General features: G+C 39.8%; 1 protein-coding gene across 1 annotated transcript in view; it reads right to left on the bottom strand.

Moving 5' to 3' along the window:
* The window catches only part of BANK1 (B cell scaffold protein with ankyrin repeats 1), a 163,173-nt gene that overhangs the window by 104,286 nt on the left and 32,632 nt on the right, over positions 1 to 26,255 (bottom strand). The window contains exons 3-5 of the mRNA XM_081959076.1: positions 9,899 to 10,032; positions 5,302 to 5,440; positions 3,067 to 3,209 (exon numbers count right to left, since the gene is read on the bottom strand). Coding sequence (XP_081815202.1) covers positions 3,067 to 3,209; positions 5,302 to 5,440; positions 9,899 to 10,032 — 416 coding nt within the window. The remainder of the gene's footprint in view (positions 1 to 3,066; positions 3,210 to 5,301; positions 5,441 to 9,898; positions 10,033 to 26,255) is intronic.

The following is a 26,255-nucleotide window of genomic DNA, read 5'->3' as shown; positions in this document are numbered from 1 at the left end:
TGTGATAGCACAGGTATAAATAATCTGATTCTATCTTCTTATTTATTTACAGAAGGTAATTCAAAAGATGTTGCAGGATCTGGTTAGCTTCTGAAATCTGAACCAGCAGTTCCTCACAGCTCTCTCTTGCACAAACAAGAGGTCTGTTTACTCTGTTGAAGACAGACTTTGAAACTTGCACTTATTTTCATTCTGATGATATCACACACACACACACACACACACACACACACACAGCATTTGTGCAAGGAAATATATAGCATTAATGGACTGAAGCATTTATTTGAATAAGCTGATAATTGGTTACTTATACAATAAATAAGCAAAACTAGGAACATCATAACATGCTTATCAAACATGTTTCCAGCTGGTCAGGCCAAGAGTGAAATAATGGAATGGAATGACATCATTGCGCATTATGACATGAGGAAAACAAATGAAGCATCTCTGACATCCATAAATCTTATGGGCACCAAGCTATGACAATACTGATTCTTTCTAAATCATATAGCAAGACTCTTATGACAAAGGACTGACAAGATCAAAGTGGACAGTCATAAAAAGAAATCCTAAAAAGAAACTTTAATTTTAAGGCTGACTAATATAACAAGAGACCTACTGAATTAGACAAAGGGTTGTCTAGCCAACATTCTGACTCTAACAGAAAGCTCAGGGACATGAGATCAATAGTCTTGTTTCTGTTTTGAAAACAAATGCATCCTTCATGAATGGGTTCGTGAATGCGTCTGATCTCCCTTCTAAAAAAGTAAATCGGTGGCAATTGCCATATCACATGGTAGCACATGTATAAAGAAAATACACACAGAGACACACACTCTTTCTTCCTTGACCACATTTCCCTCTATGTTAACAACTCTTTATTTTTAGGGCATTTGCTTTCATTTCCTTGCATATTGGGTTACCCTTTTTTGTCACCATTTCCAAATGAACAAATAGAAAAGTAAAGTATTATAGTAACAGATTTGAGTAAAGCAGCAATGAAGTCTGCTAGTCTTCTAGGGCTCCATGTGGCTCCATAGGGTTGAGGGTTTGAACACACTTACACCCGCTACCATTTATAGGGGTACACATAGGGGTGGTATATACTTACCTTCCCTACGGGTTCACAAATGTGAGCGCGTGCATTCGCTTTGGGCAAAAAAAATTGGCCTAAATGAGATGCGATAGAGCCGGGGAGGGTGGGCGGAGCCACCCATGATTTCCGCTACTGGTTTGGGCGAACCGGTCTGAACCGGCAGAATACCACCTCTGGGTGCACACCAGTACCTCTTGCTATGTTTTGGTTTTGTTCCTCCTGTTTTAGTCAGTGGATTGCTTCTTGACTTCTTTATACCCGTGATCGTGAACCTATGGCACATATGCTGGCACGAGAGCCATCAGATTCAGTGCGTGTGGGCCAGCTGATTTTTGGACTTCTGGAGGGTTGGGGAAGGCCGTTTGTGCCCTCCTTGGGCTTCAGGAAAGCCTCCGGAGTCTGGGGAGGGGTTGTCCGTGCATGCACGGAGGGTCGCATGCGCAGGTGGGTGGGGAGGATTGAATTGGTGTGGGCACACATGCGCGCACACACACAATTGTGGCAGATCATAAGAAAAATATTCGCCATCACTGCTTTATACCATTCCGTTATTCTTCCTATTCATTCCTACCTCTCGTATCCTTATATTTCTTTTCTAGTTTCCTGGTTGGCTGTTTTTAGTAAAAAGGCCACCAGGAGTCTGCAATCTGCAACATGCCAGATGTTGCTCACCTGTACCGCCCAATATTCTTACAGGATGCGACCAATATTTGGAATGCCATCTGTTGCCTAGTCCTGCATTAAAACATTGACCACGTATTTTACATTCATTTTTTGTTTCATTGCTCCCTTATCTTGGGCATTCAACAAATGTTGAATAGTGATGAAAAATTATAACAGTGACTTGACACTGCTGAGTTGGAATGATTAAAAGATATAGCAGTTTTAGAGTAACACAGTTTCTTATAGTCCATGTTCCTCATCTCTAGTACGACTCTATTCTCACTATTACCCAATATAAATCATTTTAGAAGGCAATACAGGTAATCCTCGACTTATAACCACAACTGAGTCCAAAATTTCTGTTGTTAAGTGAGACATTTGTTAAGGGAGTTTTGCCCTTAACCTTTCTTGCCACAGTTGTTAAGTGAATCCCTGCAGTTGTTAAGTTAATAACACAGTGGCTAAGTGAATCGGACTTCCCTGTTGACTTGTCAGAAGGTCGCAAAAGCAGATTGCATAATCCCAAGACACTGCAACTCTCATAAATACATGTCAGTTGCCAAGGGTCTGAATTTTGATCATGTGACCACGGGGATGCTGCAATAGTTGTAAGTGTGAAAAGCAGTCACGAGCCACTTTTTTCAGTGCTATTGTAACTTTGAACGGTCACTAAATGAATTGCTGTAAGTTGAGCATTATCTATATACATTTCTACTTCATATTTGCATAGCTCTGAAATACTAACTTTCTGGTACTGGCATTTTCATTCTAGCATGCTGATACTCAACATTTTTTTTTGGGGGGGGGGGAAATCTACTGTTTAATATTATTTATTTCATTAGGTAAAGGTTCCCCTTGCACATATGTGCTAGTCATTCCCGACTCTAGGGTGCTTATCTCCATTTCAAAGCCGAAGAGCCAGCACTGTCCAAAGACGTCTCTGCCGAAGGTGCACGGAACGCTGTTACCTTCCCACCAAAGGTGGTTCCTATTTTTCTATTTCCATTTTTACATGCTTTCAAACTGCTAGGTTGGCAGAAGCTGGGACAAGTAACGGGAGCTCACTCCGTTATGCGGTGCTAGGGATTCGAACCACCGAACTGCCGACCTTTCTGATTGACAAGCTCAGCGTCTTAACCATTGAGCCACCGCATCCCTATTCCATTAGACATTATACATAAAAATAAAATATTTGGATTGGGGGGAAAAACTCAAACTATGACCCTTCTTATTTTATGAACTCCATTAAGTTAGATAATAGCTTATTAACTTCTTCTATTAACTGTTTAATGTAGAGAACAGCTTACCTGACAGGTAAATGCGATTGGATCAGCCACTTTCTGAAGCATCTGCTCAAGCTCTCCCACTGTTGAATAGTATTCAATCTGCGCTGTGGCTTTAATGTTTCCTCCACAGTAGATATTTACATTTACAAAGCCAGCAGGAAAATCTTATAAAACAGAACATTTTAAAAGCTCAGTGGAAAAAATGAAGAACAAAAAAAAAGCAACCAAGAGAATTATTGCCAAAACCTTTCCACACTGATTCACATTCAGAATGCTTCTGCGTTATCTATTCCAGATTGAGAAGTCAACGATTCACAAGGGAGCCAAACGTGCAAAAGAAAAGAAAAAAAAAGTAGTGAGCAATGGAAGAAAAGGATCAGCAGCAGTGGAGCAAGAAAGTAGAATTAAACTATATTTGGGGGCTAGAGAACAAAGGAAAACAAAGAAAGTTTTGAAATACACAGCATACTTTGGAAATATTTACAGACGTTTCAATGAATAGTCTGTGCTTTGGGATGGAGAAGGATTTCCAGCTGCACACTTAGGTGATAATTTGTGTATTAATCCATGTAATGAAAAATGTGATAAGTCAACCTTGCTGGGTTTCTGCCCAGACCCTGGACTTCCACACCACAATCTTATCTTGATGTCACTTTGTTTTTTGGTGCCTTTAAATCAGATCTTCATTCCTGACAACTACCCCACTTAGTCCGTGAAGTTTTCTTGGTGGTTAGCAAGTTCACCCAGCTAGCTTTGTGCTCAGACTTCAGGTTTTTGTTTTGTTTTGTTTCTAACCTGTTGTCTTAACTGTTCCACCAAGTTGGTTCTCTTGGTAGCACCAACAAACACATCTTTAAAAAGCAGTTGGAAGAAACTACTGTATTTTTCGGAGTATAAGACGCACCAAGATTTTGAAGAAGTAGATTAAAAAAAGTATTTGCACTCTGTAGACCTCCCAAACCCTCTGCACGCCTCATTTATTGTGAAAAATGGAGCATGCAGAGAGTTTGAGAGGCCTGAAAAATGCTCCTAGGTGCTGGGGGCGGGGACAAGCAAACAACGGCCATTTTTTTCTGAAAACGGGCCCATTTTTGTCCAGAAAAAGGGCATGCATAGCTTTTAGGAGGCTTGTAGAGTGCTCCTGGGTGTTGGGGGGGGGGGCAAAATGAGCAAAAAACAGCTCATGTTTTGTGAAAACGGGCTTGTTTTTCACAAAAAATGAGGTGCGCACAGGGTTTGGGAGGGCTGCAGAGAAAAACGGCCCATTTTTTTGCTCATTTTTGTCCTCCCCAGCCCCCAAGAGCACTCTACAAGCCTCCTAAAGGCTATGCATATCCATTTTTGTGAAGGGGACGGGGTTTCAGGAGGCCAAAAATGCTGTATTCAGTGTATAAGATGCACCCAGATTTTCACCCTCTTTTTTGGGGGGAAAAGGGTGCATCTTATACTCTGAAAAATACGGTAGTCTTCAATAGGGCAGATTAACAATTTTTGATGTTTCCAAGTTTTGTAGCACTTAGTATTTTTGGAGGTGTTGAGTCCTGCAAAAGGGCTATGGCTACTTACACCATATAGGCAATTTTACATTTGGAGAAAAAAAATCTTTTTAAAAAATTATAATATGCACATGTTAGGGCTTAGTTTTCATATGTTTCCCATCTCATAATAAAGATGCGATGTCAATTTTTTAGCAATGGTCAGAGAGACATGCAAGAGCCACAAAAAGTTTCACTTTCTACATTGGGCAAAAACCCTTTGTTCAACTAAGCTGAAACCACTGATTTACTAAATATTACTTAATGTCACGATCAAAAAGAATAACCAGAAGTCTGAGACATACTATAAAACATCAAAATATGCCCGAATATATTGGTGCAAATAAATGACAAGAGAACTTGGAAAAACTCCCCGCGTGAAACAAGACAATATCTTCATAAACGTCATGCAGTGATAATAATATGTGCTACAGATTTATGCTGTGTTGCTCTAAATAATATGTGCAGCGGGAACTGATTAAGTCTAGCAAACTATGACTAATGAATGGCATTTTAAAGACTGTCAACTGCCACCTTATCATGGATAAACAACTAAATGCCTACAGTTTTTGATAAGTCAAAAACTTTTATGCCTCTCATTTAATAAAGTAAAATGTGATAACTCAAAGCTGACACATAAAAATAATGGGAAATACTGTATAACATTTCATGTTGTTACATTGAATATTTTTATTTTCCCTGAACTGGTACCAACTCTTACCTAGAGCTTTGATGAACCTGACTTTCTGATTCCAAAAATCTGGTTCAATCCTGATCCATTCATTTTCCGTTATAAATTCAATGACCACTGAATCTCCGGGAACATCGTCTCTTAAAATAACGAACATCTCTCCAGGGCACTGTAGAGTATGAGTTGTGTCCAATTATTCCTTTGGGTCAATAAATTAAATCTGTACAACTTGAATTTTCATGGAAGTTGTTTAAAACCTTAGCAGAAGAACATATGTTAACCAGGTACATGCTTTTTTAATGAAGCGATTATTCGGCCTGCATGAGAAGATGCATTATTTCAACAAAACATTATCTCTTTGTACTAGGATGCACCCTTGAACTGATTTTAGGCCAGTTTAGGGCAATAGTGAATTCAGACTTTAGGACTTTTGTCATAGGACCTCTGAAAAGTATAAGTATAAACAGTGGTCCAAAGTCCTGTTGCTCAGTGGTCCAAAGTCCTCTTTTCCAATGAGAGCAACTTTTGCCCAAAGCACCAAAACCTGGTTCAATGACTGTGGGATTACTGTGCTTGATTGGCCTCTCCATTCTTCCTCCATACTCTGGGTCCTTGGTTTCCAAATGAGATGCAAAAGTTGCTCTCATCAGAAAAGAGGACTTTGGACCACTGAGCAACAGGACTTTGGACCACTGTGCTTCATTAAGACCAGGGTCAACGCAGCCGTCTACCAGGAGATTTTGGAGCACTTCATGCTTCCTTCTGCAGACGAGCTTTATGGGGATGCTGACTTCATTTTCCAGCTGCCCACACTGCCAAAAGCACCAAAAACTGGTTCAATGACTGTGGGATTACTGTGCTTGATTGGCCAGCAAATTCATCTGACCTGAATCCCATAGAGAATCTATGGGGCATTGCCAAGAGAAAGATGAGAGACATGAGACTGAACAATGCAGAAGAGCTGAAGGCCGCTGTTGAAGCATCCTGGTCTTCCATAACACCTCAACAGTGCCACAGGCTGATAGCTTCCATGCCACGCCACATTGAGGCAGTAATTGCTGCAAAAGGGGCCCAAATCAAGTACTGAGTACATATGCATTCTAATACTTTTCAGAGGTCCAATATTGTTCTATGCACAATCCTAGTTTTATTGATTGCATGTAATATTCTAATTTTCTGAGATGGTGGATTTGGAGTTTTCATGAGCTGTACGCCATAATCATTACAATTATGACAAATCACGGTTTGAACTCTCTTGCTTTGCATCTAATGAGTCTTATCTCATATATTAGTTTCACCTTTTAAGTTGCATTACTGAAATAAATGAACTTTTGCACGATATTCTAATTTTTCGAGTTTCACCTGTAAGTGCTGACATCTGCTGAGTGCTATTAGGAAAGGTAGGGGCTGTTTTTTCCCCTCTAAAAACATGTTTCTGCATTTCTCATCCAGAGAAATATAATATTCTGCCTTTCTAATATTCCTCAAAATATTTCATTCTTCTAGGAGAGGTGTAGCTTCCCATATAGATTCTGAAACAGAATTAACTTGATCTAAATGATCCCTTCCACAGGATAAAATATTCCACAAAATAAGATAAGAAGCAGAACAGGTTATTCTGCAGAAGAGAAGAAAAATCTCATTAACAAAGGCAGAGGCCCAGTATTCCCTCCATGAAGCCAGCCTGCAGGCAAAGCTTAAGGAAACTAATTTTCATTCCTAAAACAATATTTACATTTTAAAACCAGACTTGGCTAGAGCGATCTCCAAATAGACAACAGAATAGACCTGGAATTGAAACTAGCTGGGCAGACAAGATTAAATCAAGAAAACAAAACTCTTGGTATTTACATTTTCCCTTTGCCCTTAAGGCCAGTCATGACCTCACATGCCACAATAGAAAATCTCATAAAGACAATTAAAATATTATATCCAGCCTAAAGAGAAGGAGCAAATTTTCCTACAAATATAAGCATACCAATAACAAAGAACTCAGAAACATATAAAAACGCCCTAACTCACAACAATTTGCCAGCTGCCCCCAGGAATGCCTGCTGTTGTCACTGTTGTTACTGGCCCAAAAAAACAGAAACCTCCTTTCCAGTTGCAGCAGGTCTCAAACCTATTTTTCCTGTGCCTGCATCCTTCTTCCAGCTTGGAATAAGACTCCAACAATTGTTTGGAGGTAGTCAGTGCTTAAATTTAGAATGAGATTAATGTGCCTTAATATGAGAGTATATAATTATTGGTAGTGTAGGTTTATGTTATTGGGAGGACACATAAATAACAAGATATAATCTATGGTAGCAACATGAAGACTATAGTAATTTAGTATCATGGTTAAGATTAGGGTGAGATGGTAGATTGTTTTAATAGCGTAGGGAGTTAGAGACAAAGTTAGTATTTGTATGGGCATTTGGGTAAGACACAGGTGGAGTTAGGCTTCTTTGAGATTTATGGCAATATTTAATAGAGGGTTATATTTAGGGTGAGTTTTTACAATGTGTGTCAATTGTACATTTATGTTAGAGACAGAAATGAATGCTAAAATCAGGATTAGCATTACTATTTGTATTGACATGTAGGTTTATATTTAAACTTCATTCCTTGCTAATGTAACAACACCATACAATAATATCCTCCTCCTCCTCCTCCTCCTCCTCCTCCTCCTCCTCCTCCTCCTCCTCCTCCTCCTCCTCCTCCTCCTCCTCCTCCTCCTCCTCCTCCTCCTCTTTCATTAAACATGAAACTCAATCAACTGAACATTTAAAGATGTGTAACCAATACCATTGACTGGTACTAATGGCTGATACAGGTTGCTACCAGGATCCTAGGTACTGACCAAGTACCTTCTTAAGTTGTACGATGTTCCGAGTAGCACATTTTTTTTTTTTGCAGTTCTGCTGGTGTTATTGCAGGAAGCTGCAATTTATTGATGTATTTTGTAAAAATCTTGGACATGGTACCAAGTGCCCCAATGACAATGGGTATCACTGTTACATGTTTCATTCATAATTGCGTAGTTTCGATGGCCAGGTCACGATATTTCGTGATTTTTTTCAAGTTCTTTTTCTTCGACTCTGGAGTCTCCTGGTACAGCAATATCAATAAATTGTACACTTTGGTTTTCGACAACTGTGATGTCTGGCACCATAGGTAGTAGTACTGTTAGGTTTATGTTATGACAGGAGGTTAGGGTCCTAGAGTTGATTTTAGGGGTTAAGGTTGTGGCTCTGGTTAAGGTAAAATTAGGGTTAGTGTTAGGCATTGTAGAAGATGGCTGCAAAAAAAAAAAGATTCTTGTGAAAGTTGCAAAAGAAAGTGATTAAATATTTAAAATGTCTCTCTATCTCTCTACTTGCTGTTGCACCATGAGTTTTAGGGCTAAAATGAGTGCAGCAACAAGCTTATTGATTTTTGACAGGATCTCTCAAATACAGGATCTCTTAAGAAGCAATGGATGGAAACTAAGATCAAGGAGAGAACCAACCTAGAACTAAGGAGAAATTTCCTGACAAGTAGAACAATTAATCAGTGAAGCGACTTGCCTCCAGAAGTTGTGGGTGCTCCAACATTGGAAGTTTTAAAAAAGAGATTGGACAACCATTTGTCTGAAGTGGTATAGGGCCGTGATGGTGAACTTATGGCACATGTGCCAGAGGTGGCATGCAGTGTCCTCTCTGGGCACGCAAGCCACTGCCCCAGCTCAGTTCCAGCATACATGCATGTTAGAAATGTAAGCTAACAGTTGGGTCAGCAATATATAAGCCATGAGAGCAGTACTGTTTCTTTAATGGGATTGGTTGCTGTTACCTCAAGCAGCCATAAGATGGAGCTAGAATGACTGCTAGCTCTCTGTTTGTTAGATGCTGATCTGGGAATACTGCTTGTATCATGAGTTACTGTGCGTTTTGCTACTGTTAGCGACTGTGTGTGCTGAACTGAATATATGATACTGGACTGTGTTCGATGGATAACTGACTGACTGAACCGAACTGAATTGAACTCTGAATACCTCTATTTTCCACAAAAGTAAAAACCTGTTTAAACTGCAGTGTCTCTGTATGCTGGTTTGGTGTTCTCCAACACAACTCTCATTACGCTTCTCTGCACACTCGCTCTCCTAACAGGGAGCTTACTTAACAATGCACACACGCCTCCCACCAGCCAGCTGGTCTTTGGGACTCTGCTGTGCATGCTTGGGGGATGCATGCATGGGGGGGGGGGGGAAATCAGGGCACATACACAAGTGGGGGTCACGCACACATTGCATTTTGGGGGTTCTGGAGCATGCACACATGCTTTGGGCATGCAGTCTAAAAAAGGTTAGCCTACACTGGTAGAGGGTTTCCTGCCTGAGCAGGGGATTGGACTAGAAGACCTCTAAGGTCCCTTTCCATTCTGCTATTCTCAAAACATTTAAAAAGAAACTCGTTATCCTGTCTGTTTAGCAGAGATTCAGTTGTAAAAAGTGAGTCTTGACCCCTTATCCTTTAGCTAAAGTTTAACCCCCCCACCCCACCCCAGCAGAACTCTGGGCAGGTTTATTTCTTTTTGTGCACTTTTCTTTCGAATGGAATAAAAATAATGCATTTGTAGGGACTGCATTTTCTTTAGCAGAACTTACCTCGCATGGTATCCTTTTTGGCAACACCAACACCTCTGGCCTTCCCACCATCTCCGTCACCTCCTCAGTTTCCACACTTCCATCATTTAGCCTCAAGCTCCTTTCGAAGTCCGAAGATAAGGGATCATGTGCACCTGCCAAAGATATTATTTTAAGTCATAGAGGATTTGGATTAATGAATGCCAAAGCCATCTCCCACCAGCTGAAGCATTCCTCGGTTGTGAAATTGCATATTAAGTGGTGGTCTTTGAGCAGAAATATTTGTATGATGTGCTCTACTTTGTCTTTGATTTATAATTAGGCAATGGTCATTAATTCCTTCTTTTTCGCTTGACTTTTGTATGTATTCCCTGTGCAGGCACTAAAATAAAACAGGTATAGTCCCAAGTGATTGCAAAATCCTGAGGTGTTAGTTTGCTCATTAGAAATGTCTAATTGGATTTAGGTGTCAACCAAAAAAGAGGGAATTCACAATCTAAATGCATCATTTGAAGTTCAGATCAGGTGGTAGTTGAGTTACAACCTATTGTGTGGCTCAGTGTCAAAGACGCTGAGCTTGTCGAGCAGAAAGTTTGGTGGTTCGAATCCCTAGCTCCGCGTAACTCTAGGGGGCAGTGCTCATCTCTGTTTCAAAGCCGAAGAGCCAGCACTGTGAGCTCCCGTTATTTGTCACAGCTTCTGCCAACCTAGCAGTTCAAAAGCATGTAAAAATGCAAGTAGACAAATAGGAACCACCTTTGGTGGGAAGGTAACAGCGTTCCCTGCGCCTTCAGCATTTAGTCATGCCACCCAGATGACCACAGAGATGTCTTCGGACAGTGCTGGCTCTTCAGTTTTGAAACGAAGATGAGCACTGCCCCCTAGAGTCAGGAACGACTAGCATATATGTGTAAGGGGAACCTTTACCTTTACTTATGATCAAACAACAAGGAGTTTAATTTCAAGTTCTCCTTTTGCACAATAGTGAACACAGAAGTTACTTCATATAGCTGTTTACCAGTTACATCTCTATTGGCTTTCCAGAGATATTAAAACTTTTTTTTCTACAAAACTCTCCAAGTTTATGTTCCAGCTGTCAGGCTTGGCATCAAATGGATCATTTAGCCCAAGCATTATGAAGAAATGTTCAAATAAAAAGAACTATATCAGATGAGAACTTCAACATGTCTAAATTCCTCCTCACAAACTTCAGTTTTAGATTCAAGTCATTGTGATTACATTTTCAAGCAAAGGTTGTTCTTTGGGCCAAAAATATAGTTTAAAACAAAACAAAGAAATAAAAATAGTAGCTTAGTTAAGATTAATTGGGCCTCCACATACTTGTACAGCACTATATGTTAATAAAATTATATCAGATAATCCACACATTATTTACCATAAACAGGCTCCTAAATCCCTATCAGCATAATTAGTATGCCATCACTGAGTCTTTTTCATCAACGCAAGGTCTGAGGAAATCAATTGCTTTCACATCTGTCTTTTTCTTTTATTTCCCCAAAGAGTTCCAATATCATATTGTTTTTCATTTTCCAACTTACATACTAACCTTTTCCTTTCCTCCAGCCCTTGAACAATTCACATTAGTCAATCAATCCACATTGATTGCTGGCTCTGGACATTCCCCATCTGTCTTTGCTTTATTGGATATACTGTTTACTTTCTTACCATTTGTCTTGTCAGGGGTTTGCCCTATTCTCTACCATATGGCCCTTTCTTTCATTTTTTTTTTAATTCAAGAGCTGTACTTCCTATCCAGTCAGCTTTCATTATTGATCTGTTAAATTGATAATATGAAACCTTTTTTTTTTTTTACAAAAGTCTTATTTTAACAGCCACAGTCTTCTTTTCCTATCGCAAATCAATGATTTTTTCACAAAGTCTCCTTCATAACATCTAACAGGTTAGCCCTGGTGAATGCTTAGGTGAGTGGCTACCTTGCAAGATTAAACTGAAGGCTAGTTGAAAAGTTGAAAGCTGAAGGCAGTGGCAAGAGCCAGTTTAGTCTAGAGGTTAAAGAACGGTTGCTGGAATTGGATAGGTCTAGTTTGATGAAAAGAAGGACTAGGGGTGACATGATAGCTGTGTTCCAATATCTCAGGGGTTGCCACAAACTATTCCCCAAATCAGGGAGTCAAACTATTCCCCAAATCATCTGAAGGCAGGACAAGAAATATGGAAATTAATGAGCCAAGGAGAAATTTCCTGACAGTTAGAACAATTAATTCGGGTGAACCAGCAGGGAAAAAATGCTTTAAAAACCTAAAAAAATACCTGAAAGTGTGTGGGGGGGAAATTTGGCCACGTCCGCCCAGTCACATGACCCCCCACCAAACCACACCCACAGAACCAGGGGGGAGGGGAATTGGATTTCACCATTGCACCAATGTTAATTGAAGGGTGACTTGGGCTTCCTTGTATTATTTCATAATTAATAACTAATCCAAATCTCAGACTCCTCCCTCAACTTCATAAGACTTGCTATTTATTTATTACATTGATTTATTTGCATCCTGCCTTTATTATTTCTTTTACAAATAACTCAAGGCAAACGTACCTTCCTCCGCCTATTTTCCCTACAGCAATCTTGTGAGGTTGATTGGGCTGACAGAGAGTGCGATCTGCTACACCTTGGTCAACCATGATGTTCTACAAATGAAGCAGAAGGAATGTCAGGCTATTTTTGATATAGTCTGGGAGGGATTGAATAGATTGCAGCAAGGGAGAATGTAGCCACAACCTCTGAAACTGGAACAGAAATTTAACAGCAGATGTAGAAAGCTAAGCTAGAAACTTTCTCCCTGATCATTTAATCTTTTAAGTGTATGTTGAAACGCTCCTCCTCTCAGTTACTTTCTAATACTCTCAAGTACTTGCTAACACTGTATTTGGTATTAAGCTTTTAAGTTGGATGCTGCCATTTAAATACTACAGCAAACATTTACAGTATAGAGATTACAATCATACAATTGTACTTTTAGAAAAACAGCTGTGCATTTGAACAGTAAATGTGATATCCTCTGAAGCCAACAGCAGGTAAATCAGGACAGGTAGCACAAATATTAAAAAAACAAAGATGGCACATTTAACTACATGGTTGAATGCTACCATATAAAAAGGGGCATGAGCCACTTCTCCATAGTCTCATGTGTGTGTCAGTGTTGGGATTCAAAATATTCACTACCATTTCTGTGGGCATGGCTTTATGGGCAAGGCGTGGCTTTGTGGGACGGGGCAGGAAAGGATACTGCAAAATCCCCATTCCCTCCCCAACCCACTAACCTGCTTTCCATCTCTGTTCTCCTGTTCAGGGCAACAAAAGAAGATCAGCTGGGAGGCAGAGGGAGTGGGGCCAGCCTATTTGCTGGTTCTCCGAACTACTCAAAATTTTCGCTACTGGTTCTCCACAACCTGTCAGAACTGGCTGGCTACCACCTCGTGTGTGTGTGTGTGTGTGTGTGTGTGTGTGTGTGAGTGTGTGTGTGTGTGTGTGTGTGTGTGTGTGTGAAAGAGAGAGAGAGAGAGAAAGAAGGAGGAGGAGGAGGGAGAGAGGGAGGTGGGTTATTCTCAGTTCAGTCCGTAGTTCTATGCAGAAGCGACATGCGCACCCATGAGCACGCATGGGAGTGCACCTGAACCAGTAGTAAAAAAATTGGCAACCCATCACTGGTGTGTGTGTGTGTGTGTGTATAGACATATATGTCAGCTCTGGCCTGCTAAGAGGCTTGGAGCTGCCATTCAGGTAAGAAGACTGGGTCAGCTGCCAAGACTCACCGTCCACCTATACAAACTGAAGAAGTTCAGGCTAACAATCCATGATTAATTGCCGGGAGGTTTCGCTCTGGGTCACAAGGTGATGGGTGTGTGCCCGCGCAGGTTGCGGCTTATCCTAATTACCAATGTAGCTATAAAAGGTGGTGGGGAGCACCGGGTGGCAGCTCTGACAATTTATTCATTGCCTTAGTACTTTGTTGGTCAGTTCATGCCGAAGGAAGAATACAAACTGCATTTACAAACCGTTTCTGTGTTTGGCTGATTTCATTAACCCTTCGGAACCTGACAATATATATACATATACATATATGTATATATAGATGAGATAGATATAGATGGTAGATATAGATACAGATGCATACAAACAAGTCATCCTGTTAGGTACCAGTTCATTAACACATTGGCCACCTTTTAAAGTAGGAAATCTTTTGGAAAGTAAGTAATTTTAGAGTTGGATATATTTAATAATTCATGATTTCTTGAAAACCATAAAATATTGAACAAAGACCTGGGGGATACAGTAATGCATACCAATTAGTAGAAAAATAATTTACCTCTAATCTTGTAGGTTGAGAAAGTCTGCATTGAATGACATATTTCTCTTGGGTTATGTAAGGAAATCTCCAGAGCATTAATAGCTGCATTATAGTATATGAACAGTGAAGCTCTCGACCACTAGATGGCTCAGCAGAGACATTTTTATTCCAAGAAGAATGTTCCCATTTATTCCCACCATCCCCGCCTCACATTTCTTCCTAAAGAGCTGGTTCTCTTAGCAGGGTTAGTAAAAACCAGAAGAAGCTCACATGCCAGGCAAAAGGAATACAGAGGACTAAAACACTATCATTTCTGTTCACTTGTAGGAGGCAAAAACTCAGTTATTAGCCTATTCTGTATTTCCCATAGCCCAAGGAAGAATGTGTGGGCGGTAGAAATGTAGGTAGATAAATACAGGCACGTGTCCCACACTGTTCCATATTCAGAAAACATTCATGATCAGCATTTTAATCCTGATATGAAGCAAATGAAAAAAATGCAAATGCACGAAAACTCTCTTTCTCCTGTATTACTGATATTGAAGAACTTTAGGCCCCAGATCAGAAAATTTTTGGTAAGTGGGAAACCATACCTTTTTTAGTTCCTTATTCTCCTTCTTAGAAAAGGAGAAATTGGGGCTGGTAAAAGAGTGGTAGTGTAGAGAATCCTCTGTAACATTGATAGATAGATAGGTAGACAGACAGACAGACAGAAAATATATAGATAATACATAGATAATATCTACATCTCTGTGTATCTATTATTTATCATCTCTTTCTCTCTCATATCTATCTATCTATCTATCTATCTATCTATCTATCTATCTATCTTTCTATCATCTATCTATCTATCTATCTATCTATCTATCATCTCTCTCTCTCTCTCCCTACCTCTCATCCATCTGTCTGTCTGTCCGTCCGTCCATCCATCATCTCTCTCCCCCTACTTCTCATCTCCTTACCTCTCATCCACCTGTCTGTCTGTCCATCCATTCATCCCTCCATCTATCATGTTTGTCTCTCTGTCTATCCATCCATCCATCCATCCATCCATCCATCCATCCATCCATCTATCTATCTATCTATCTATCTATCTATCTATCATCTCTCTCTCTCCCTATTTCTCAACTCCCTACCTCTCATCCATCTGTCTGTCTGTCCGTCCGTCCATCCATCCATCTATTGTGTTTGTCTTTCTGTCTCTCTGTCCATCCATCCATCCATCCATCCATCCATCCATCTCCCTCTCTCATGTGTGTCTGTCTGCCTGCCTGCCTGCCTGCCTGCCTGCCTGCCTGCCTGCCTGCCTGCCTGCCTGCCTGCCTGCCTGCCTGCCTGCCTGCCTGCCTGCCTGCCTGCCTGCCTATCTATCTATCTATCTATCTATCTATCTATCTATCTATCTATCTATCTATCTATCTATCTATCTATCTATCTATCTATGTACCTACCTACCTACCTACCTACCTACCTACCTACCTACTTACCTACCTACCTACCCACCTATCTATCATGTATCTGTCTAATAATATATAGTGATTCTTCTGATATAAATAATATAATTTAACATTTTTACCTGAAATAAGATTATTGCATAATAGTGATTTGAACAAAAGAGTAGAATTTCATTAAGATGTGAAGATAAAAAGCAGGAAACTGCTTGGTTCTGATGCGAAAGGAACATTTCTCTCTGCGTGGAGAAAGCATGCATATTTGATTTGTCCCAAGGAATGTGAGATGGAATCACAGCTCTGAAATATGATCGTAAATGTTTCTTCTTACATTATCTAATGGATAATGCCTGCTTGGGCAAATTTCCCCCTTTGCTGATATGGGTGATTTAGCATCTGGCATAATAATATCATTCCATTTCATATTGTGCCAGTCTACCCATGAAATACAAAAACAAAACAGTTAGAGAATTGGGAAAAGTTGAAAGCAGCCCTGCTCCCAAACTCTCCTCATTGCGTTCAGCGAGAGCTGAACAAGTGAAGGCTGATAAGGATGGGAAGCAAATTCATTTAGCTATCATTTAAATCTGTACTTTACCTAATGTTGCATTTTCAAACCAAATTATGTTAGTCTCATTGACCACAATTCTTCTAGCAAAAAAGTAGACAGGTTATAAACAAATAACTACATAAACCTAACAATGTTTCTCATCAGACTTTTTAAAGTGTATATGGCTTAATATGAATCCATGGTTTTATGAGCATGTTTATTGAATTCTAAGGCAAAAAAGATAAACTTGAATGTTTCTGCAAAAAGTCCTTTTTAAAACAGGTTTGGACGTTTTAAGATATTATTTAGCCATTATTAGGTAATGTGGGATATGGATTTGCTTCTACAATTAACATCTAATTTCATTTATTTAACTCAAATCTATTTTCCTATATTTTAGCACATTGCTTCTCATCATATTCTCGGTGAAACAGGCAACTTATTGTTTTCCATTATCTTTCTGTCATCTGTTCAATATTTGGAAATTGCCAGCAAAAATATATCTATTTACCTTCTTTCTCTAAGTAAGCATCCATTTTGTATTTTTAGAAAAATAGCTTTGCTTTATAGAGACTGTTTTGAGTTAAAAATTTATTTACACCGAAGGATATTAAATCAATGAGATTTACTGTGATTTAAGAATATTCAAGACAGGTAGAAAACAGTGTTGGATGCTTATCTGGAATTCTTTTGAGCTGCTTAGCTTTCGTCCAGTAAATTGCAAACCTTTAAAAGTAACTTCCAACACAAATGTAAGCAACTTAATTATGATTGCTTTTGAAAATAATACTGCCCCTAATATAAATCTGGCTTTTATGTTGTATTGCAGGTTTGGTTGACAGGTGTTACACCCAGCCAACTTTGTCTGATCTTGAAAAGTTAAACAAAGGTCAGACTTGATTAGTTTTCTTTATGGGAGTCTATCAGGAAATCCTAGGGCTATAATCAAGACTGCCAATATGTTTGAAAAAACATATTGTAAAAATGCAGTTGCAATCTTCTTCCATATTGTTATGAAGTAAATTATATAGATAAGTTCATATAATCACCAGGGTCTTAAATCTCATTATCAGTCATAGCTGTTTTTCTTAGAGCATCTTAATTATAGAATGGCCAATACAGGTGCAATTTAAATTGTAAACAATGTTTTGCACTCTTTCCCTCCCTTCCTCTCCCACTCCCTTCTCCAATTCTAAATCCTCCCTTCCACCAATGATTGGGCTTTATCTTGATTTAGTGCTACAATATTGACAATAATAGATTTTTTTAAAAAAATTTGCAGCAGGCTTCCATTCTTTTCCAAGTTTCCAAGTTTTCAAGACTGCAAGTTCCACTGTCTATATGGAAGGGGAAGCACAGTATTACCGGTAAGTGGTCCCCCCCCCCCAAATAGAGTTTACCCAGGAAAACAAAATTATCCAAATAGTAACTTGTGAGCAGTTGATGTGTTTGTTTAATTTCTATAGCTGCCCGTCTCAGTAAATGGCTTGGTTTACAGTTTACAGATTGTTGGTCTGAAATATTTTTCTCCATGTGACAAGAACATGATAGCACATGCCGAATATGTGCACATAGTCTGTGCACAGGCTTTTTGGCTGGACTTCCACAGCATGGTAATCTAGAGTGTGACTGACGTACTTTTGTACAAACACAATCTTTTTTCTGTCTGAAAAAAAGGCAGTTGGGCCAGTAAGCCATGTTTTCCATTACAGAAGCCAACTGAACTAACTCATGAATCTTGTTTCCATGCTGGTGATGGAGAACACTCTCCACTGCTTTGGAGGACACAGACAATAGTTATCCTAAACTATTTTCCAATGCTTTGTTGTGTTCCTTAAAAAGTAACTGTGAAAGGGATATTGGAGTCTTAGTGGACAACGATTTAAATATGAGCCAGCAGTGTGCAGCAGCTGCCAAAAAAATCCAACATAGTTCTAGGCTGCATAAACAGAGGGATAGAATCAAGATCACGTGAAGAGTTACTACCACTTTATAATGCCTTGGTAAGGCCACACTTGGAATACTGCATTCAGTGTTGATCGCCACGATGTAGAAAAGATGTGGAGACTCTAGAAAGAGTGCAGAGAAGAGCAACAAAGATGATTAGGGGACTGGAGACTAAAACATATGAAGAACGGTTGCAGGAACTAGGTTATGTCTAGTTTAATGAGAAGGACTAATGGAGACATGATAGCAGTGTTCCAATATCTCAGGGGTTGCCACAAAGAAGAGGGAGTCAAGCTATTCTCCAAAGCTCCTGAAGGCAGGACAAGAAGCAATGGGTGGAAACTATTCAAGGAGGGGAGCAACTTAGAACTGAGGAGAAATTTCCTGACAGTTAGAACAATTAATCAGTGGAACAACTTGCCTCCAGAAGTTGTGAATGCCCCAACACTGGAAGTCTTTAAGAAGATGTTGGATAACCATTTGTCTGAAGTGGATAGGGTTTCGTGCCTAGGCAGGGGGTTGGACTAGAAGACCTCCAAGGTCCCTTCCAAATCCGTTGTTCTAGTTCTAATACAGTAGCTGGGAGACCTTCTTTATCCTGCTTGTATAAAAGGGACGATCATGTATAAAACTGGTTGATGTGCTAAGGTTTCTCCTCAGATGAGTATCGGTCAGAATCCATACTGCTTCTGAAGGTAAGTCATGACCATTATAATAACTCACACATTCCCTTTCCCCTTGCTTCTCTTTCTGTGCATTTTCTAATTGTAAATGTGTGGACAAAATCTATTGATAATCCTTATGCAGCACCCTAACATGGTAATAATTCCTAATAAACATAAGAGATTCCTAGGAATCAAGAGTTGCTGATAATTTCCAAACTCTCAATTATTTCTATGACAGTGACTTCCATCCAATAGTATGTGGATATCTTATGGTAGGAAGTATGAATGAAAATGATGAAACATTTATTAAGACATTTTAGGCAATATGTGAAATTTGGCATGCCCCGGGGTGGGTTCCAGCTTTTGTTACTGGCGGTTCACTCAGAGACGCGCTTTGCGTGTGTGCATGCTTGATGCATGCTACGCGTACAAGCGCAATAGTAAAAAAATGCTTCTGCACCTGTGCAGACGCAAAAAACAAGATGGCGGTACCGTAGGATCAGTTTGGGGGGCATGGCAGGCTGAGCTAATACCTACTAGGCCGAACTGATCCGAACAGGTAAGAAGCCACGTCTGGCATGCCCAAAGTATAAAATATATTAATGTTTTTAATTACTTTAGATGTTTAGGTCATGTGGAGTCTATGTCCATATATGCAATGAAATTAACAGGTTTGTTATTGACCTTGGTTTGCAGTGTTCTCCTCAAAAGCTTTAACATTAATATAATAATTTGCAAAAAGGATTATGTTCTAAGATTTTTTTTTAGAAAAACCCTCTACCATAGACTAGCAGGCATTACCCTTGCAGTGCATATTTCATTTCATATATTCATATTTCCTATAAAGCATGAACATATGATACTTATAGATCATGTGCTTATAGATGCTTATAGATACTTTCAGGTACAAAGAAAATCGTCTACGTGATGAAAAAAGAAAGAAAATAAAGATGAATTGATCAGAATTCCTGCAGACCAGCTATTATCTTTTTATGCAAACAATTTAATCCAATACAAAGTTAGATATTACTGAGCTCCAGTACAAAAGAAGTCACTCTATTAATTCTATCAATTTCAACTCATGTAAGTTGAATTACAATTACATCAACTCATGTACGCTGTTTTCATCCAATTAGGGATGAAAAGAAGAATAAAATATCACATGCTTGCATGTCTGCTTCATTAGCACAGAGTTCACTGCCAATGGCTAAATAAGAATTAAAACTGTCAGAATGTTAAACAAGTCTAGCTTTTAAATTTTTTAATGCCATTTTTATTTTTGAAAATTCTAAGATACAAAAGATAAACACAAAGCAATATAAAAGAAAGTGAAGGAAAGTGAAAAGAAAAAGTGAAAAAGCATAAGAGACAAAAAGTGAAACAAGAAAAATATGCGAACTGGTCCGAACTGGCTGAATTCCACATCTGTTTTCCTCCATTTTGTGCTCACAATCTGAAGAACCAAATTGATTTAGTATGGTGTTATCAAGATGCATATGCCTAGAATAGTGCTACCAAGAACACCTGGGTAAAAATAAGGGTTAAACATGTTTAAATATTCCAATCTGGAATTCTGAAGCAATGTTAGATTGGCTAGGCTTCAATGATCAGCTTTCTTAATCACTGTTTAGATTTGGGAGTGAGGCAACCTGATGGTGAAAATACAAAATAGTGGCTGAAATAAATTTCGCATAAAGGATAGGAATCTATCTTATCATTCCACCCATGGGAGTAGCTGAAATTTAATGTTTGCGGATCATTTAAAGAAAGACAATGATCACATCAGGTTGAAAGAAGCCAATGTCTTTTTCATGCCCTCAAAAAGAAACAGAACACCTCAAGTTTCACTTAAGAAACTCACTTGTGAGCCTGGTTAAACAAAGATAGCAACAAAATAAATAATAATAAACATCCCACCTCCCTGTTGAAATGTGCTGGAATGCATATTTCAGATAAAGATACCAGGGACAAACATTAATAAAACTTTCCCTAAGGATGATCAAATATTTTGTTGCATTGGTTTGCTGTTGGTGTCATAAAGTGAACAGATATGAATAAGAGCTACAGAATTGCCTTGGTATTTTTTATAATGTAAAAATTAGAACCCTTTAGAGAAGGTTGTCGATCCTTGAATAAAAGATCAGGAAAATTCTGTTTTGTCCAGGGTCCTCTAAAGTTGCAGCCCAAACTCTCAAAATGATGTTGCATGTATTGTGCATGATCTCTGGGATGGCAGTAGTAACTGAGACTGCAGTGACATCTTCACACTGGTCCTTCTTGATCTCTCAGTGACCTTTGATAACATCACTAATAGTTTCCTTCTGGACCTTTTTAGAGAGGTACAGAGTTATGGGGTGCTCCTTCCCCCTTTGATGTCAGTTCAGTTTAGAGTTGATAGTTGGGGAGAAATTTAGCCCCAAACCTTCAATCAAGTGGAGAACCTCAAGGCACTACCCTTGGCCCATTCTTATTTCATATCTACATGAGATCATAGGTTGAGGTCATCCATTAGTGTCAGAGTTTGTTCCATAAATTCAAATCTAGAAGCATACTCAGATAACTGAGGCAGCAGGCTTCGTTAACTTCTTTATCTATGAAAATAGATGAATACAATACCAACAGGTGGTTCTTCCAAGTAAAGGCAGGTGAGTTACAGGCAAACACAAGCAGTTAGTTTCATTTCAGCAAACAAGGCTGAAACTAGCCTGAAAAGTAGACTGCTAGTTTACTTCTCAGAGCAGCAGTCTGCTTAAGTTTCTGTTTCAATTCTTTGCGCAGACTCAGATCTGTTTAAGCTCCAATTGGCTGATTTAGTTGGTATTCCTATTCATTAGCTGACCTTGTTCCCTGTCTCTCCCAGTCATGAATATTTTAACAAATAGTATGAGGTTAGATATCATCAGTAGATATCTCTATTTCCTGGGCTAACAAAATGTTGATGTCAAGATGCTTTTGCAGTATTTGGCACCTCTAGTTCTGGAGGACTTATTTTTTATTCTGGAATAGGGCTGCATCTTTATTTGCTGCAAATAAAGAGTTTTGTGGAGTCGGGGGTGGGGTCTGGGTCTGTCAGGGTGTGAATTCCGCCCTGGAAATAATGAGTTATGGATCTTGGCATATCCTTGAAGTATACTTTTGAAATAAGAAAAATAAACCCGAGGCATAATCTAAGAAAAACATTTTAATGTAAATAAAGTAAAAATACAAACTTACTAAGCTAATAATCACATCTTGGCAGAGAGTTCCTGTCTGCCTTGGCATACAGACAAAGGAAGGAAAGGTAAAGAAGGTATGGAATGCAATGACTTGCGCAGTAAATCATTGCTGATAAGAGACAGTTCATTCTGCCGTATAACTCAGAATGTAGGCACAGCTGGCAAACCAAATAAATGCAGTGACAGAGTCATTCTAGATCAGGGGTCAAACTGGCGGCCCACAGCCTGGATGCATCATGCACAGGCCATACCCACCCCGGATCTGCAAAAGCAAAAAAAAAAATGTCATGCTATGTCATGTGAGACGATTGAGTACTAGACTTTCAGCTCTTGCTAGAAGCAAATGGCAGCTCTGGCTAGGAGGGAGCCTACCTTTTGGGCCATTTATACTTATTACTCACAGTCCCTCATGCTTTAGTCCCCTCCCATCTGTATTACTGAAATTTTCTATCCTTCAAAACTACTCAGAAGTTACAGCTGATTCAGGATGCATTACTGTAGCTAGTTATGGGTTGCCTTGCTATGCCTGCATCGTAGCATAATCTGAAAGCTGCACTGGCTTCTAGAATAAGATGAACTTCTTATGCCAAATAGCAAAAGCAATAGCATTTGGACTTCACAGTAAGCGGTTTACAAAGTCAGCCTATTGCCCCCAACCATCTGGGTCCTCATTTTACCGACCTCAGAAGGATGGAAGGCTGAGTCAACCTTGAACCTTGAACCTGGTGAGATTCGAGCTGCCAAATTGCAGTCAGCAAGCAGTCAGCAGAAGTAGCTTGCAGTACAGCTTTCTAACCACTGCGCCATCAATTCAATTTGAAGTGCTGTTCATAAAGTTTTTCATGGTATAGGACCTGATCGTTTGCAGAACTTCCTGTTTCTAATCATTTCAGCCCATTACACAAAGTCTGTCAGATTGGCCAAGTTCTGGATCCCTTCCATTAAACAGTGCCATGCAATGGGACAGAGGAAATAGGCCTTTTCTCTTGTGTTACAACCACCCTGTGAAATGCATACCTTCCATGAGATTTGGACGACCCCAGTCTTGGCATACTTTTAGCAAGGTGTTGAAGATCTGATTCGTCTCCCGGGCATTGGGCCAGATTGTGATTTGAACCTGCCCTGCAGCTTTGATGATAAATTGGTGAGTTGCTCCATGGGCATTGGGTCATTTTTAAATTTATTTTCCTATTTCTTTCTGTTGTTTGTTAGGCACCCAGAGTTTTGTGTTAGCTGCACAGTGATGTAAGTACGTAAAGTTCTACATTTAGGCAAGAAAAACAAAATGCACAGGTACAGTACAGGTGATATCTTGCTGAACAGTAGTAAGTGTGAAAGGGATCTTGGAGTCCTAGTGGACAACCATTTAAATAGGAGCCAGCAGTGTGCAGCAGCTGCCAAAAAAGCCAACACAGTTCTAGGCTGCATCAACAGAGGGATAGAATCAAGATCACGTGAAGTGTTAATACCACTTTATAATCCCTTGGTAAGGCCACACTTGGAATACTGCATTCAGTTCTGGTCGCCACGATGTAAAAAAGATGTGGAGACCCTAGAAATAGTGCAGAGAAGAGCAACAAAGATGATTAGGGGACTGGAGGAACGGTTGCAAGAATTGGGTATGTCTAGTTTAATAGAAAGAAGGACCAGGGGAGACATGATAGCAGTGTTCCAATATCTCAGGGACTGTCACAAAGAAGAGGGAGTCAAGCTATTCTCCAAAGCATCTGAGGGTAGGACAAGAAGCAATGGGTGGAAACTAATCAAGGAGAGAAGCAACCTAGAACTAAGGAGAAATTTTCTGACAGTTAGAACAGTTGATCAGTGGTGCAATTTGCCTCCAGAAGTTGTGAATGCCCCAACACTGGAAGTCTTTAAGAAGATGTTGGATAGCCATTTTGTCTGAAATAGTATAGGGTTTCCTACGTAATCAGGGGGTTGGACTAGAAGACCTCCAAGGTCCCTTACAACTCTGCTATTGTATTGTATTGTATTGATGTACATTTAAATATTAAATTTTAAAAAAGGAAACTTTTGCACGATAGCTATTTGGAATGTGAATATTTTATTTTCCCATATTATAAATAGACTAGGTTTCACACATTATGTTACATGTTTGCTATCCATAATTTATCAAGTGACCTATGATTTGTCGAGTGTACATAATGTACTAAGCAAAATATCATGGTGTACAAACCACAATAGCTATGTTTGCATATGTTAAATTAAGCAAATGCTATCGATGCATCCAAGGGGGAATGTTTCCTCTAATTTTTATTAAGATTCTGAAGGTAGGGTACTATTCATTCCCATGTCACAGTTAAAGCAGCAACAATAACTGAGAAATAAACTCAGCTGTATGGTTTTTGAGTACGGCTTTTGAAATTTTAAATATGGCATTGCAGAAGGAATTCAACTCCTTTTATCTCAGTCAGTAGAATAAAACAGTAAAACAATGTACAATATAATAAAACTCTATAAATAAAGAGCAGAATCGTGTCACATGAACTGGTTTGAACCAGGCCACTTCAGATCAAGGAATGGATATCACATGTTTGCTCCCTGTATATATGTGTGACTAAGATAAGCTTCCTTCTTATGCTGGAAATGCATCAGAGGTAAGTTGCTGCTGGTTCGGCCCGGTTCGGCCAGAAGCGACCCAGGCCTGCCACAGCTCTCAACCAGTTCCCTTGCTGCCACGTGGCTGCCGCCATTTTGAATTGTAGTGATTGCGCATGTGCGCAGAACAATTTACACTGAGCAGTGCACGTTGCTCGCAGGTTGCGAACTGGCAGTAATGCCAGCGGCAACCGGCCCTTGAAATGCATGGATATGTTTTCTTCTTGGCAAGTACAGAAGGGACCAAATAACAAGGGTTTTACAATCAGGCTTTCCCCCCGCCCCAACTATTTTGCACTGCTTAAACCTTGCAAAATCATTCCTGGTGTTCCACTGAATTAGCAGCTCAGATCCTATTTATCATTGTTATCAAATTTGACTGTGAAATGATTCATCTGGCTCCATTCTCAAGCAGTTTATACTCAAGCTTAGTTTTGAAAACGCAGTTCAAAAGATTTCTTCTTACTTTTTAAAAATCCGTGCCTATTCTTCTTAATCCTGATTTCCCATAACCTCTCACAACTGTGTAATACTTATTAACCTGATATTTTGCTGGCAGCTAGGGGACAAAAGCCTTCTTTCTTCTTACAAATTAATCTTCCAATTATTTACTCCCCAAGAAATGGGTATTCTGGCAAGAAATCCAACTCTGTGTCAGCAAAGCATTAGACTGAAAAGTGGGAGATGAGATGTATGCGCCTAATTTTCAGGGACTGACTGCTCTCCTCAAAACCTGCCTGGGAAATCCATCTTTATCTGCACCTGGAGCAGGAGGATTAGGAACCAGACCTGCCTTTGCAAACTTGGAAGCATAATTGTGGCAAAGTAAATGATGACCTTCAGATCGTTAGGAAAAAATATGCTTCTAAAAAGATAAGTAGATTATCTTACTTCGGATGCATTGTGTGAAGACCTAGCTCAGTTATGGCTAGCCTTTTCCGGACCGAGTGCCCAAAGTGTGCACGCATGGCCCCAAAATGCAATGGACGTGCCCCCTGTGCATGCGGACATTTCCCCTACAAGTGCCCCTGTCCCCCCCGCATGCATGTGTGGCCTCCCAAATGCACCCCTTCCCCCCACATACACATACATCGCCCTGCATGTGCCCCACCTCCCATGCATGCTCATATGGTCCTCCTCATGTGTTTCCCCCATGCATGCACACATTCCCCCCCGCATGCACCCCATTCCCCGCAGCAGACCCAAAGACCAGTTGGCCAGCAGGACGCATGCACACATGCGCGGCAGAGCTGAACTGGGGCGATGGCTCACATGCCCACAGAGAGGGTGCTGCGTGCCACCTCTGGCAAGCATGCCATAGGTTCGCCATCACAGACCTAGTTCTCTGGAGAATGCTCTAATGCTGGGAATTGTGGAATGAAAGAGAACAGGAGGCAAACAGCAACAAAGTAGTTGGATTCAGTTACAGTGGCAATGAATGCATCATTGAAAGACTAGGTTATGGATAGACTATTCCAAGAAGAAGATGCTCTTGTCAGGCTCACCCACAAGATTCTATTTAGAATGCTTTTCTTCTGACATGGATCCTTTTTCTCTTTGAATGCTGCCTGATCAGCATTTCTATTCACTGTCTTTTTTGCCT

This window comes from Natrix helvetica (assembly GCF_964273705.1).
Source record: "Natrix helvetica genome assembly, chromosome: 7".
Lineage (NCBI taxonomy): Eukaryota > Metazoa > Chordata > Lepidosauria > Squamata > Natricidae > Natrix > Natrix helvetica.
Note: the sequence above shows the minus strand (reverse complement) of the source record. Positions and strands in the feature narration are given on the sequence as shown.